The sequence below is a fragment of the Gallus gallus genome, chromosome 1, assembly GCF_016699485.2.
Source record: "Gallus gallus isolate bGalGal1 chromosome 1, bGalGal1.mat.broiler.GRCg7b, whole genome shotgun sequence".
Taxonomy (NCBI): Eukaryota; Metazoa; Chordata; class Aves; order Galliformes; family Phasianidae; genus Gallus; species Gallus gallus.
The window spans coordinates 108,056,729-108,069,807 of record NC_052532.1 but is presented as its reverse complement, the minus strand read 5'-3'; the positions used below and the strand labels follow the sequence as shown (position 1 = coordinate 108,069,807).

Here is a 13,079-nt window from a genome sequence, read left to right as displayed (position 1 = left end):
TTTCATAAAGTATGAAAGTTACTTTTAGGATATGTTCAAGTAGCATGTTAACAGATGATAAATGAAATGGTGTTTTAGAAAAAAAACACTTGTTCTACATATTAATATGTTAATCCTCAGATTTCTTTGTGTTTTAGTGGAAGTATATCGAGCGAGACAGCTCACTGGGTATGCAAAGTTCAGTACTTCGTTTCCAGGAAGTATGTATCAGCATGTAAAGATGCACAGGCGGATTCTTGGCCATCTTTCTTCTGTGTACTGCGTCGCATTTGATAGGACCGGACATAGAATATTCACTGTGAGTTGAAATTAATCCGAACGTGAAAATAATAGTAGTTGGATGCTAAGTGAAAAAGTTTGAAATGCTTTGATGTTACTTAACGTGAAAGTCTGGGCAGATATCAATGCAAGTGCTTTCTTTAGTGATGTACTTGTGTCTTTGGCATGTTTCATGTTCATCGTGAAGTGACAGAGGAGAAGTTGCTTTTGCAGTACAGTGTAGTACTTCTATTGGCTGTTGGAATTTATTGTAATGTCCGGGCTAATTTTAGTCCATACTTTCTGCTTTACCTGGTATAGACCTGTGATGATTGCAGTGTCATCTTGAATTGTAATTGAATGTTTTGTTTCTTAATGTTGGTCATATAACTTCTGTCAAGTAGCAAGTATAGTTTTAAATAGATGTGTAAATGTACCAAACTCTGAAAGACCAAAGGTTCTTCAAATGAAACTGGAAAACTTACCCAGAGTGTTTCTTAAACACTTTGCTAAGCATTCTAAACATTTCTTTCTAGGGTTCAGATGACTGTCTGGTAAAGATATGGTCAACTCATAATGGCCGGTTATTTGCCACATTACGTGGACATTCAGCCGAAATTTCTGATATGGCTGTCAACTATGAAAACACTATGATTGCAGCTGGCAGCTGTGATAAGATGATCAGAGTGTGGTGTCTGAGAACTTGCGCGCCAGTTGCTGTTCTCCACGGGCACACAGGATCCATTACCTCATTGCAGGTATGTTTTGGATTAATACTTGCATTCTGTGTCGTTAGTAGATACTTTGTGTAGTATCAGAGGTTGTGTTAAACAGATAACTGTAGTAATAAAGTAATAAGTAATAAAATTTGTAAATAAAACTGCAGGCTTTTAAAATAGCATATGCAACTTGACCTAGTGTCATAGAATGGCCTGGGTTGAAAAGGACTGTGATGATCATCGAGTTTCAACTCCTCTGCTATGTGCAGGGTCACCAACCACCAGACCAGGCTGCCCAGAGCCACATCCAGCCTGGCCTTGAATGCCTATAGGGATGGGGCATCCACAACCTCCTTGGGCAACCTGTTCCAGTGCGTCACCACCCTCTATGTGAAAAAATTCCTCCTAATATCTAACCCGAACCTCCCCTGTCTCAGTTTAAAACCATTCCCCCTTGTCCTATCACGATCCACCCTTGGAAACAGACGTACCCCCTCCTGTTTATGTCCTCCCTTCAAGTACTGGAAGATCACAATGAGGTCTCCCTGGAGCCTTCTCCAAGCTAAACAAGTCCATTTCCCTCAACCCTTCTTCATAGGAGAGGTGCTCTGATCATCTTAGTGGCCCTCCTCTGGACTCATTCCAAGAGCTCTGCATCTTTCTTGTGCTGGGGCCTCCAGGCCTGGACTCAGTACTCCAGATGGGGCCTCACAAGAGCTGAGTAGAGGGGCACAATCACCTCCCTCTCCCTGCTGCCCCCCCCTTTTTTAATGCATCCCAGAACACAGTTGGCCTTCCGGGCTGCAAGTGCACACTGCTGGCTCACGTCTGGGTTCTCATCCATCAGGACCCCCAGGTCCTTCTCCGCAGGACTGCTCTCAAGGAGTTCTTCACCCAACCTGTATAAACACCTGGGATTGCCCCGGCCCAAGTGCAACACCTTGTGCTTGGCCTTGTTGAACCTCATTAGTTTCACATGGGCCCACTTCTCCAGTCTGTATATGACCCTGTGGATGACTTTCCTTCTCTCCAATGTATTTAAGTACTAACTTTATTTCTGTTAGTAAGTACTGCAAATTCTCAAAGTTAAAAACAGTTCTTGTGTAAAGGTTAATGAGTGGTGAATATAAATAAGTGGAAATAGGAGTCCCTAAGTACAGTGTAGAAATTGATTCTGATGGTACAGGATGTGAAGTTTCCAGCTCTGATTCAGTATAGTCCTTGGATGTTTCAGTCTTTTCCTTCTATCTTATTGCTCACTTAGCACTTCTACACTGCACCAGCATGCCAGGATACAAGGACAGCCAGACCACTAAGTGATGGCAGAGTTTTCTAAAAACTCTTGTGTGTGTCTTAAGTCACAGAAAGTCCTTTTGGCCTTGAGAACTATGCATGTAACCTATTTATGTCCACTTCAGTATGTAGAAATGCTTAAAATGCAGATGGATTATGAGAAGCAGGCAGGCCGTGAGTCTCCAAGATAAATTCAACTTATGTGGAAGGTTTGAAACTATTTAAATTGTAGTAAACATGAAGCAATGGGAAAAGAAAAAAGTTTTTTATACCTGAGTTGAAAATCACGTTTAGTAGTAGATGTTAAGTTGCTGCTTTGCCTGTAGATTAGCTAGCCATCGTATTGGTAGAGAAAGAATCACATTCCTTGGTTGCTTACTGGAATTGGGAAACATGCTTGCATGGAAACTCTATGTGAATATGGCTATCTAATTTTGCCTTGAAAAGGCAGATTAGTGCCTTGCGTTCTATTAATTCTCTGGTTGCTGTTGCTAGGTTGAGAAATAGTTTAACAAATGTTCCTCTTGCTTTTTCATGTCCAAACGTTGCAAGGCAACTGATGCTCTGGTTCTCGTGAGAGACGGCATGTGAATGGAAAGTGAATTTCACTGTGTAATGTTACCGTGCCTTTTGCATAACTACAGTTATTTGTGTGTGTGTGTGTGTGTGTATGTTCAAATTGAAATTTGAACATTGAAATATAGATGTCAAAAATTAGTCAGGACAAACTTGTTTATTAAAAAGAAGTTCGTTGCCTTCCCAGAGTTCCTGAGTCACTGACTACCAATCTTCTTCCTGTAAATAATGAAATAAAAAATAATAGTACTGAATTCCCCCAAATGTAACCTTCATGATTTCATTAAAAACTGCACTGGTGTCAGAAGACGTGTAATTTATTAAGGCATTTTTCTTGAGAAAGCTGTTACTGGGCAATCGCCTGGCACGCTACCTGCAATGTTTGAGTTGTTGGAACTGGAGAGAATTTCTGGGTGATGCTTTGCCCTCCTCTTGTCTGTTACTGGAGATGTGGGATACGTGGGCTTGCGTTTGGCTATTCTGATGCAGTATGTGATTCTTACAGCTTCTGTGATATCGGTATCTTTCTTAATCTTAAAGCTGTGCTATTTTAGATGTTCAAAGGTACTTAGAAAACAATCTCAAACATCATGTACTAACAGGTGTTATGAGGAGCAGATGAAGGAACTGAGGCTGTTCTATCTGGAGAAGAGGAAATGGAGGGGAGAGCTCGTTGCTCTCTGCAAACACCTGGCAGGAGGTTATAGTGAGGAGAGTGCTGATCTCTTGTGAGAAGTGATAGGATGCTCCCTTCAAGTGTAGTCTCAATATTTGCAGTTTCTGTGGCACTTATTTATTTTCTGGCAAGAAACTTATTCATCACGCTCACTGTAGTATGCTGGATCTTTTTGCTTAACAGCTCTTAGTAAGAGTAATTGAAATGTAAGCTTTTAATGGCTGATTCCAGTGCTGATGGTAATAGTAATTGATGACTGATTTTATCAGCTTGTCATCTGAATTTTTTTGAGAGGTTATCTCCGTGTGCAGCAAGAAAAGGTGTCCTAAAGAAGCGTGTATGAGGACTTCCTATAAAGTTGTATGTGATGCTGGTTTACACATACTCAAACTATCTTTTAACATATGCTCTATTAAATCATAGAATTGAAAAAGTGAACCTATCTAGTGAAAATTCGTTTCACTTTTTTTTCTAGTGCTCTGTCTGCTAATTCCTTCATACAGTGATAAAATTTGTAATGGGTACCAAAGCAAAGCAGTGAATGAGTTGTTATATAATGCAATCGTTGAAACCTACAACACCGATTTATCTTAGAGTATAGGAGGCGTTATCAGCATTATCAGCAAGCACTTCAGCAGTTTTGCTTTGCATCTAGTGCTATGGTTTTTTACACAAGCATTTTTACAAGTTCATAAATAATTTTTTAATATCTGGGTTTGTGTTTTTCTGACCACTTTTTTTTTCCCCTTGTAGTTTAGTCCAATGGTGAAAGGCTCCTTGCGATATATGGTCTCTACTGGTGCAGATGGAAACGTTTGCTTTTGGCAGTGGGATACAGATTCCATGAAATTCAGGTATGGAACTGGGGATGCTGATGGACTTTTTTATGCTGTATTCTGCTTGATGAAAATAAATTGCGTGCTTTGACAAATGCCTACTGACTTAACTATCTAGAAACTTTGTATAAATATTTAAAAGCACTAATTATACTCCTTACAAATTTGTTCTTCTGTTGTCCTGGGAAATGAATCCAGTTTTCTGTATTTTCTCCTTTATGTGGCTCTTAATAGCTACTTTGTTTGAAATTTTCGGCCGCGTTAACTGGAAGTGTGTGTTTGGGACTTGCAGAGCAGGGAACCAAGCACTTTGTGTACAACTGCAATACTTTTATCTACTTGTGTAAAATTCCATGAATTTACATTCTGCAGTAATGGTATCTAATAGGCCTTATTTCATGTACCACTAATGGTTTGTAGTTTGTGAGCATGAGTTCAGTACTTGAGGATGCACACTCCTTGGCTTGTTGTGCTTAAGATTTTGCTGAAATTTGTAAACTACTGGTTGTGAGAGGCTCAAATACCACTTGAGTACATGTGCATACAGTCATTTGGAGAAGTAAACCCTATTGCTTATCTTCCTGCATGAGGCGTACAGATGCTACCGTATGTATTGAAGTACCTGATGTGTAGGTGTTCAAAGAAACATTGAAGTGATAATAAAAGCTGAGTGTTTTTGTGACATGTCCTGTTTCAAGCAATTTTTCTTTTTAAGCAATCGGCCAGTGAAATTTACAGAGAAACCTCGACCAGGAGTTCAGATGCTTTGTTCTTCATTCAGTGTAGGTAAGGCATATATAGATTGAATTTAGCACTGTGATTTCTCTTCTTTCCCCATGAGCACGTTTATAATGCTTTTGTTGTGACAGCTTTAAAAATACAACAGCCACTATATAATAAGTAACTATTTGTGTGTGTGTGCGTGTTGTTAGGCTGTGACATAATTAATATTGTGAATTGCCTTAGCTAACAGTAAAAGACTATGGAACTCAGTGGTACCATCTCCCATTTGTCTGCAGTGCTTTGCTAAAGGAAAAATCACTCGATGCTCCTTTAGTCTTTGTCTTTACCAGATTTTTGTACTCATTTAACCCCTTAGCATACTGCCACAGCTTTGGGAAATTATTGTTGTCTAAGATACTGCAGGCAGCAGCAGTGGTTACTGCCAATAGTAGGAGCTTCTGATTCTGTGCCAGTTGTATGCAGGGATTGTCAGAAAGATCCCTTCTTGCTTAAGAATCCATAAATGTATCTATAAACGTGCTTCAGTCTTGGCTCATAGTCATCCGTTATTCTAATCCTGTGGGTGCATTTTGTGGGAAAGCTTGCTGGTACCAGACAGCATAAACATCAGAAGAAAGTTGGGAACAAATAAAATACATCTCAAAGTCTAGCTTGTTAGCTCCTGCCTTTTTTTGTTGGTCTTTTTTAAATGAACTTTGGGCAACTCTTACTGGAGCCAAGAAGCAGATGATTGTATTGCTATCATCACAGCTAAGCGCTGGTCTGCTTATGCTGGTGTAGCCATACTTGCACCCAGTTGTGAAATGATACTCATAGCAGAAATGGTGCACATACTACACTAAAAGAATTATCTAGATGATTCTGATGATGGTTAGCCAGGTTTCCTGTAAATGGACAGCCATGTGCACAAGCAGTAGTGTTACCTGTTAAGCATTCTCCTAGTTACATACGTTAAAATGCTTGTAACGCTGAGTATGAGTTGCCTGTTTTTACCATGGCTGAAAATGCTTTCTGAGGTAAGGGGGGGGGTCCCATTCTACACATGTATGTCAGTGGAAATGTTTAGTTTTTTAAACCAAACATCTAAGAAATGTGATGTTTTAATTAAGCTACTGTGTAAGAAAGTACTGCTTGATTTTGTTAAAAATTACTTGTATTTTTTTGCAGGTGGTATGTTTTTAGCCACTGGCAGTACTGACCACGTTATAAGGATGTATTATTTTGGCTCTGAAACTCCTGAGAGAATAGCTGAATTGGAGAGTCACGCTGTAAGACTTTTAAATCTACTAATTAGTTGTTTACATCAGTGTTGAAGTTGCAAGTTATTGTTGTTAGTGTATTTGTGGCAATGTTTTTATTGAATATGTTTGTAGAATTTATACAGAATTTCAACCAGCCATCGTATGTGACTGAACTGTTTTAAGGGATGGCAGGTATCCCTAGTTTTAAAGCATGTGGCTTACTCAGTTGCTTCCCTTTACAATGCAGGTTTGCATAGCTACATATTATATGATGCATTCAGGAAGTCGGATTGCTGAGAAAATTGATTTAATTACCGGGGTAGTTGTGACTTGACATGTTTTGTGTTAAATCTTGAAATGGAGACTGAGTTTCCAGAGTTTTCCAGAACCCTTATGTCTTTGAGTTTTGCAGCATAGTCCAGTGGAATCTGCCTTCTAAAGTTTCTAAGGGAAACTTTGGCTTACATTCACGTGATGAAGTTTAAGCGACTTTTCCTGTTTGTTCTTTTTTGTTGTTGTTTGTGTTCAGCGCTTAATGCTCAAATCTTTAATGAGCAATTTTAATGTATCGTTTTATGAAGTCAGGACAGTGAATCTTCCTGTGAATAGGACTTGGGTCCTTGCATTTGTATAATTTAACTCTTGGATTTTTTTTTCCCATAACTTGGAGGCTTCGTTTCTTACAACTGTCCCTGTTCATGTATTTTAATCTTGTTCCACTTGGATGTTTTCTGTCACATGGTTTTCCAGCTCTTTGCCCACTGTATTTAAAAGCACTGAAGAACTTAAGGAAGGCAGTATATTCTTCCTTAACATTACACGCTATACAAGATTTCCTTGAGAGGCACTTTGGAGTACCAACATACTATAGGTGTTGGTTGGGAATGGTCACATGGATACAGAAAATGTTTAGTATACACCAGTAAGGAAGATGTGAAGTATGTCCTGTAATAGCGTTGGTTTTTCTGTTTGTTTTTAAAGACATCTGTTAAACGTTGATCTTGGGAATAACTCTTTTAACATAGTGAATCTCACTATGTGGCTTCTGTGGAGTAGACAAACAGCAAGAACTTAAGCATATTTTAATCTGTAGATTTAGAATTCCACTATTACACCTCTTCCAAAATTTCACACCAGAGTGGTGTTGGTATTTCCAAATGAAAAATCAAAGCGTTAGTAGGTTTCTTAGGTTGCAGGATGGCATAATTTACACCTATTTGGATGGTTCTGCTCATAGGCCAGTATAGTTTGGTAAGATGATTTGGTATTTCATATGAGAAGGCAGCTTTTCTGCCAGGTATATTTTTTAACCCGAGTTTTTAAAGTACTCAGAGCTTTGTGTTGTTTAGATGTGCTTTGTGATAGAGGCTCACAAAGCACATGAGGAGCTGTCTTTTTTTTTTCCCCCTCAAATTTAGTTTTAATACAGAGAATCATACTTAGTTGAACTCTTAAAGCTCTTTAAGGGGGAACTTTTCAAATACTCATCTTTCTTATTTTGTTTTAATATGATTTCCTTAATGCTGAATCCAAGTTTAACCATTTATGATATAGTGATGAGACTTAATGAATGTGTATTCTGTCAGTGGAGAAGACTTTCAGCTCTGTAAGATAAACTAAGTTGAGTGTGGTATCTGCTTTTTCTGTTGCTTTTACTGCAATAAAGAAATATATTATTAGCTATAATTTTTAAGGAATATGAGTGGAAGCAGCAGAATTCTCTGGATTGTAATTGGCTTGTGATACTGGAAGTATGTATTCAAGTTCAGTGGCTGCCGAGTTATTAATGGACAGTTACTTCATCTGTCTATACTTCACGTTTAAATGAAACGTTGTTGTAAAGCTCGCATTTTAGCTGTAGCATTAGTGGTTACTGAATTCTGTGAAGTCTCTTTCAGGCTTAGGTATCTCTGCAGAGTTAGAAAATACACATTTTTTTTTCATTGTTCCAGATTTTCATAGTCTCAGATCTGTCAATACTGTATTTCATTTTTTAAAATATAATTTCTGACAGACTTTGTTTTTTCTTGCAGGACAAAGTTGACAGCATTCAGTTTTCCAACAGTGGTGATAGGTATGTTGAAAGGTGCTCGGATGTAACCAAACAGTACATTACTTTGGAGTTAGGAATGTATTTTTCTTCCGGCATGAAGGTTTCTGGTGAGATCTTGCTACCTTAAACTGAAAGGTCTAACATAGGCTTACCTAGGAGTGAATAGCTGAGTTGCAGCTGTGTGCAGCCTCAGCCTTCTATCAGACTTTGGACTAGCTGAATTTGTATTTACTTGGAGGAATGTTACCATTTTTTTAACGTGTGAAAGGCATTTGTGGCTTCTTCCTTTTCTTTCCCTCACAGTTTAAGCAAATATTTGATCTAAATGAGAAACAGGAAAATATGCAAATGGTCTAAAAAATAAAAGTTTTAGTCCTACTTATTTTTTCTATCTACTGTTTTTTTTAAAGGAAATTGATTTAATATTTTACAGCTCATTTTGAGAGTAGAAAAAGTGTTGCTTAATTCCACTTGTAAAATTTCAACTGAACTTCAAATACAGAGTGGCACCTAAATTGATTTCTCATCCTTTTCCAATCACAAATCATAGAATGGTTTGTGTTGGAAGGGACACTTAAGGTCACCTAGTTCCAACCCCCTGCTATAGGCAGGGACACCTCCCTCTAGACCAGGTTGCTCAGAGCCCCATCCAGCCTGGTCTTGAATGCTTCCAGGGAGGGGGCGTCCACAACCTCACTGGACAGCCTGTTCCAGTGTCTCACCACCATCGCGGTAAAGAATTTCTTCCTATGAAAATGAGAATTTCTATTAAAATGAAAATACGTATTTTAGCCTTCAAGGCAGGCTTCAGTATGCAACCATAAGTTACAGCTGTATTTTTGTTGGGTCCTTTCTCTCTCAGTAAGACAGGTAACTATGAATGAGGACCCTGATAGCTTAGAACTTGTAATTGTTTTCCTTTTGAGTGTATTTTTCTGTAATTGTACACGTCCTTGGCACTACTGTTTTGCACTGATCCATCACACTTCAAGCTTGTATGGGTTACCTTTGAAGGCAACAGTTAAAGAAAGAAAAGCCAGAAGTCCAAAATAAAATAAACCTAAGAAGGCAAACAATCTCACTACTGCTATTTTGCTTGGTTATGCTTTCTTTGGAACATGTTTGGAATTTATAATTATTACTAATATCAGTCATTGCTAATTAGAGTATAGCCATGATATACCCAGTATACCACTTTTTAATGTGAGAGGTGCGTCAGCTGTCTTTCTCAATGTTGTGATTCATGGACTAGAGAGATTGCTTTTTAGTTCCTCTCTTCAGGAATTACTGTTCTTCTGTATTAATAGCTCAGTTGTTTGTGAAGTATAAGCCTGACCTGCTGTGCTTTATACCTCAGTGTCTCAAAGAAAACTACAAGCAATCTTCTCCTTTGTGCACAGCTGTGGGTGGTTTTGCTATGCTGATCTGTCCTTGCTTCTATGTCAGTACCTGATACTTTGCAGTTTCAGAACGTGTTACTTTAAAATAGATATTTATAGAACTGTAATTGAGAAGGAGTTGAGGATAAAGTTGTGAATTTAACTCGCAAATTGATACTGTTCTGCATGTTTTGACAACTTTGTTCAGCTTCAGTTCAGAAAAACTCTCTTCTTCTGGGAAGAGAACTAATAATAGTTAACTGAAAAGCTCTTACACATAAATTGACAATAACATTTTTATCAGTATTTCATGGTGATATTCTGAGTTGTGGTGTTGTTTTCCTCTGAAAATACTTTAAAACAAATTCTTCTAACCATCCTTTAAAACTTCTTTAAGGTTCATAAGTGGCAGTAGAGATGGGACAGCACGAATCTGGCGCTTTGAAGAAGCTGAGTGGAGGAGTATTCTGTTGGATATGTCAGATCGATTACCAGGGTAGGTGAAGTATTCCCTTTTTTATCTGTTACATAAAATCAGAAAGCTCCAGGAACTCATCAATGCTATTTGGATTTAGAAGAAGCCTTAACAATGTTATGATCAGATGGTGTGTTTTTTTGGAGGGCGCTATGAGTTTTCCAGCGATGTGACAACTTGCTAAATTACTATCTGTGCTTTCAAAAATACATAGGTAAATACATAAGTACAGATGCATAGCTTTCAAATATATACTCTACCAAATTAATTATAGGCCTATTTTTATTAACAGTAAATCTGTAGATTTCTATAGCTGGCCTGCAGTCAGAAACTTGACATGGTGTCACAGAAGGAACTCCTAATATTAGTGAAAGTGAGATAGATAATAAGCTTTTTACAGGAGAGGTGATGAAAGATAATAGGTGAATTTCATCGAGTTCTGATCTTGCTGCCTCTTCTTGTTGACTGTCTTCACTTTTAAAAAGTGTATTAACGAAGTATGTTTATCACACAAAGTTTAAATTGCATTATTACAGATGATCATCAGGTTATTGCACTGCACTGAATAAACCTGATAAGTACATGATTTATAGTAATATGAAATGCTTAAAACCTCATGTAAAGACTGATTTGAAGGTGATTAGATAGGAGGAAATAAAAATAAAACAAAAGAACAGCCTAAACTTTTGTTAGGTATACCAGGTAATGGCAAGTTCTCTGTGTGATGCCAAAAAGAAAAAAGTGTTTTTTTTTTTTTGTAGAAATAATGACTAATAATTGAAATATGACCTTGGCATCTATCTTTCTGGGATAACAGATACAATTATATTGAGGGAGTTTTTGAGCCTTTATAGAACAGGCTGCTAGTTGATGCAGAATATAAACAATACTGTGTTAATGTTTGAAAGAAAGCCCATTCCTTCAGTTGATGAAGGATACTGAGAGGGATTTCCTAGTATCTTAGAAATGTAGTTTGGCAAAAGAGAAACAAGGGGAAAAAAAATAATACATCTGAGCATCAAGCTGTTTGTTTTAGGATTAGTTCTGAGAATTTTATTCGTCCCTTAATATGAATTGAATTTTGTTTTTTTTTCCCTCTGGATTGCTCTCCTTCATATACGTACATATACGTGTGTATGTATACATTTGTAAAAATACAAATTATTCAAACCCAAGAAAGGACAGATTTTCTTTATACTTTATCATTTAAAAAAAAATTTACAGACAATAGTGTCAATATAAAGTTAATTATTAACATTCCTTCTCTTGTTTAATTGTTAACACTGGAAAACTAGCAATTTTTCTCTAGCTTGAGATTGAGATGGGCAAGTTAAAAATAACTCCTACCTTTATAACTCTTTAAAATAGTGACATGTGTTCAGACGAAGATAAATTTATGAGGCCTAAAGTAACGATGATAGCTTGGAACCAAGATGACAACTATGTTGTTACGGCTGTAAATAATCATCTGCTCAAAGTTTGGAATTCATCTACAGGGCAATTGCTTCATGATTTGGTGGTATGTAGTTATTTTCCCATGTTTTTTTGATGTATATCTTCAGTAAGTCATTCTATATTTAGAGTGGCATGTGCATGCTGGGTTCATCTTGGGTCTGTCTAAAATGCTCTACATTAATCATAAGACAAGTGTAGTGTTTCTTGGATTTTTTTAACCAAAACTGCTCCCTCCTGATTTTGAACAAACTTGTCTGTTTAATGGTTCTTAGTAGTTCACATTCACTTGCCAGAAGCTCCGTATTTCCTGAGTTCTTGTTTACATATAGGAAATGATTAAATTTCAAATGGTGTTTGTGCATTGCAAGAAGTTTTGCTTTCTTTCTGTGTGCCACTCTAGTTGTGGAGATAGCAATCCAGATACATGTGCTGTGGAAGTTCTAAAAGTTCATATATTTTTGGATGCAGCTTGTGGAGATTTCATTTGAAAAAGTCTTCATATGAGGAGGAGAGAATGATGCAGTGCTTTAAGGCCTACTGTAGATATCCTGTTGATTTGGATTGATATCCTCTCGTTTGCATGTGACTTGCCATTTTGAATTTTAGGGGCATGCGGATGAAGTATTTGTCTTGGAGACCCATCCTTTTGATTCCAGGATAATGCTGTCTGCTGGTCACGATGGCAACATCTTTATATGGGACATTACAAAGGGCACAAAAACAAAGCATTATTTCAACATGGTAAGAGTTCCTTTGTTGTTTTTTTTTTAATTCCACTTTTTCTCAACACACAGTAGTATGTTCAGGTACTATTTTAAAGAACCACCATCAACATTCAACGTGTATACTTACTGCTATTTTTTTTTTTTTTAAGGCAAAAATTGAGTTCCGTTTGTCACTAGAACTCTTACTTTTGAATTTCTTGGACACTATAACTATAGGTGCAATGTAACTAATAGTGAGTTTATAGTTTGTTGTGTCAGAACAGGGGGTGGGGTTGATTCCTTTGTCTGCTTCCAGCTGCCCACCTGCTTCCTTGATACAGATGTCTCTCAGTGGACATGTTAGTAAGCTTAATCAGTTCACCAACCTTCTAGAAAGTATTAGCCACTTCCTTGCACTGGTACAATTTTCCTGAGCTTTTGGGTTGAGTTAGGTCAGGGTGTAACCTTATGAGACAAGGAGTGTGAATTGTGAGAATTTGTAGCCAGATATGAAGAATGTGTGATATGGGGGAGCAAAGCAAGATGTTACTTTCATCATAATCAGGGTCTGATCTCTTTTTGACTTGACTTGTTTATTGGTACTTCTCAATGTGTGAGTGCTGCAAGTAGTTAACACCAGGGCTCTTCCACTCTTTGTTCCAAGGGACCT

General features: G+C 37.6%; 1 protein-coding gene across 4 annotated transcripts in view; it reads left to right on the top strand.

Moving 5' to 3' along the window:
* BRWD1 (bromodomain and WD repeat domain containing 1) overlaps positions 1–13,079 on the top strand; it is a 51,521-nt gene that overhangs the window by 5,768 nt on the left and 32,674 nt on the right. For all 4 annotated transcript variants that reach the window (XM_040698537.2, XM_040698533.2, XM_040698527.2 and 1 more), the window contains exons 7-15: positions 138–298; positions 795–1,016; positions 4,276–4,376; positions 5,074–5,144; positions 6,270–6,370; positions 8,377–8,417; positions 10,173–10,271; positions 11,619–11,769; positions 12,312–12,446. In XM_040698537.2, the coding sequence (XP_040554471.1) occupies positions 138–298; positions 795–1,016; positions 4,276–4,376; positions 5,074–5,144; positions 6,270–6,370; positions 8,377–8,417; positions 10,173–10,271; positions 11,619–11,769; positions 12,312–12,446 (1,082 nt within the window). The remainder of the gene's footprint in view (positions 1–137; positions 299–794; positions 1,017–4,275; positions 4,377–5,073; positions 5,145–6,269; positions 6,371–8,376; positions 8,418–10,172; positions 10,272–11,618; positions 11,770–12,311; positions 12,447–13,079) is intronic.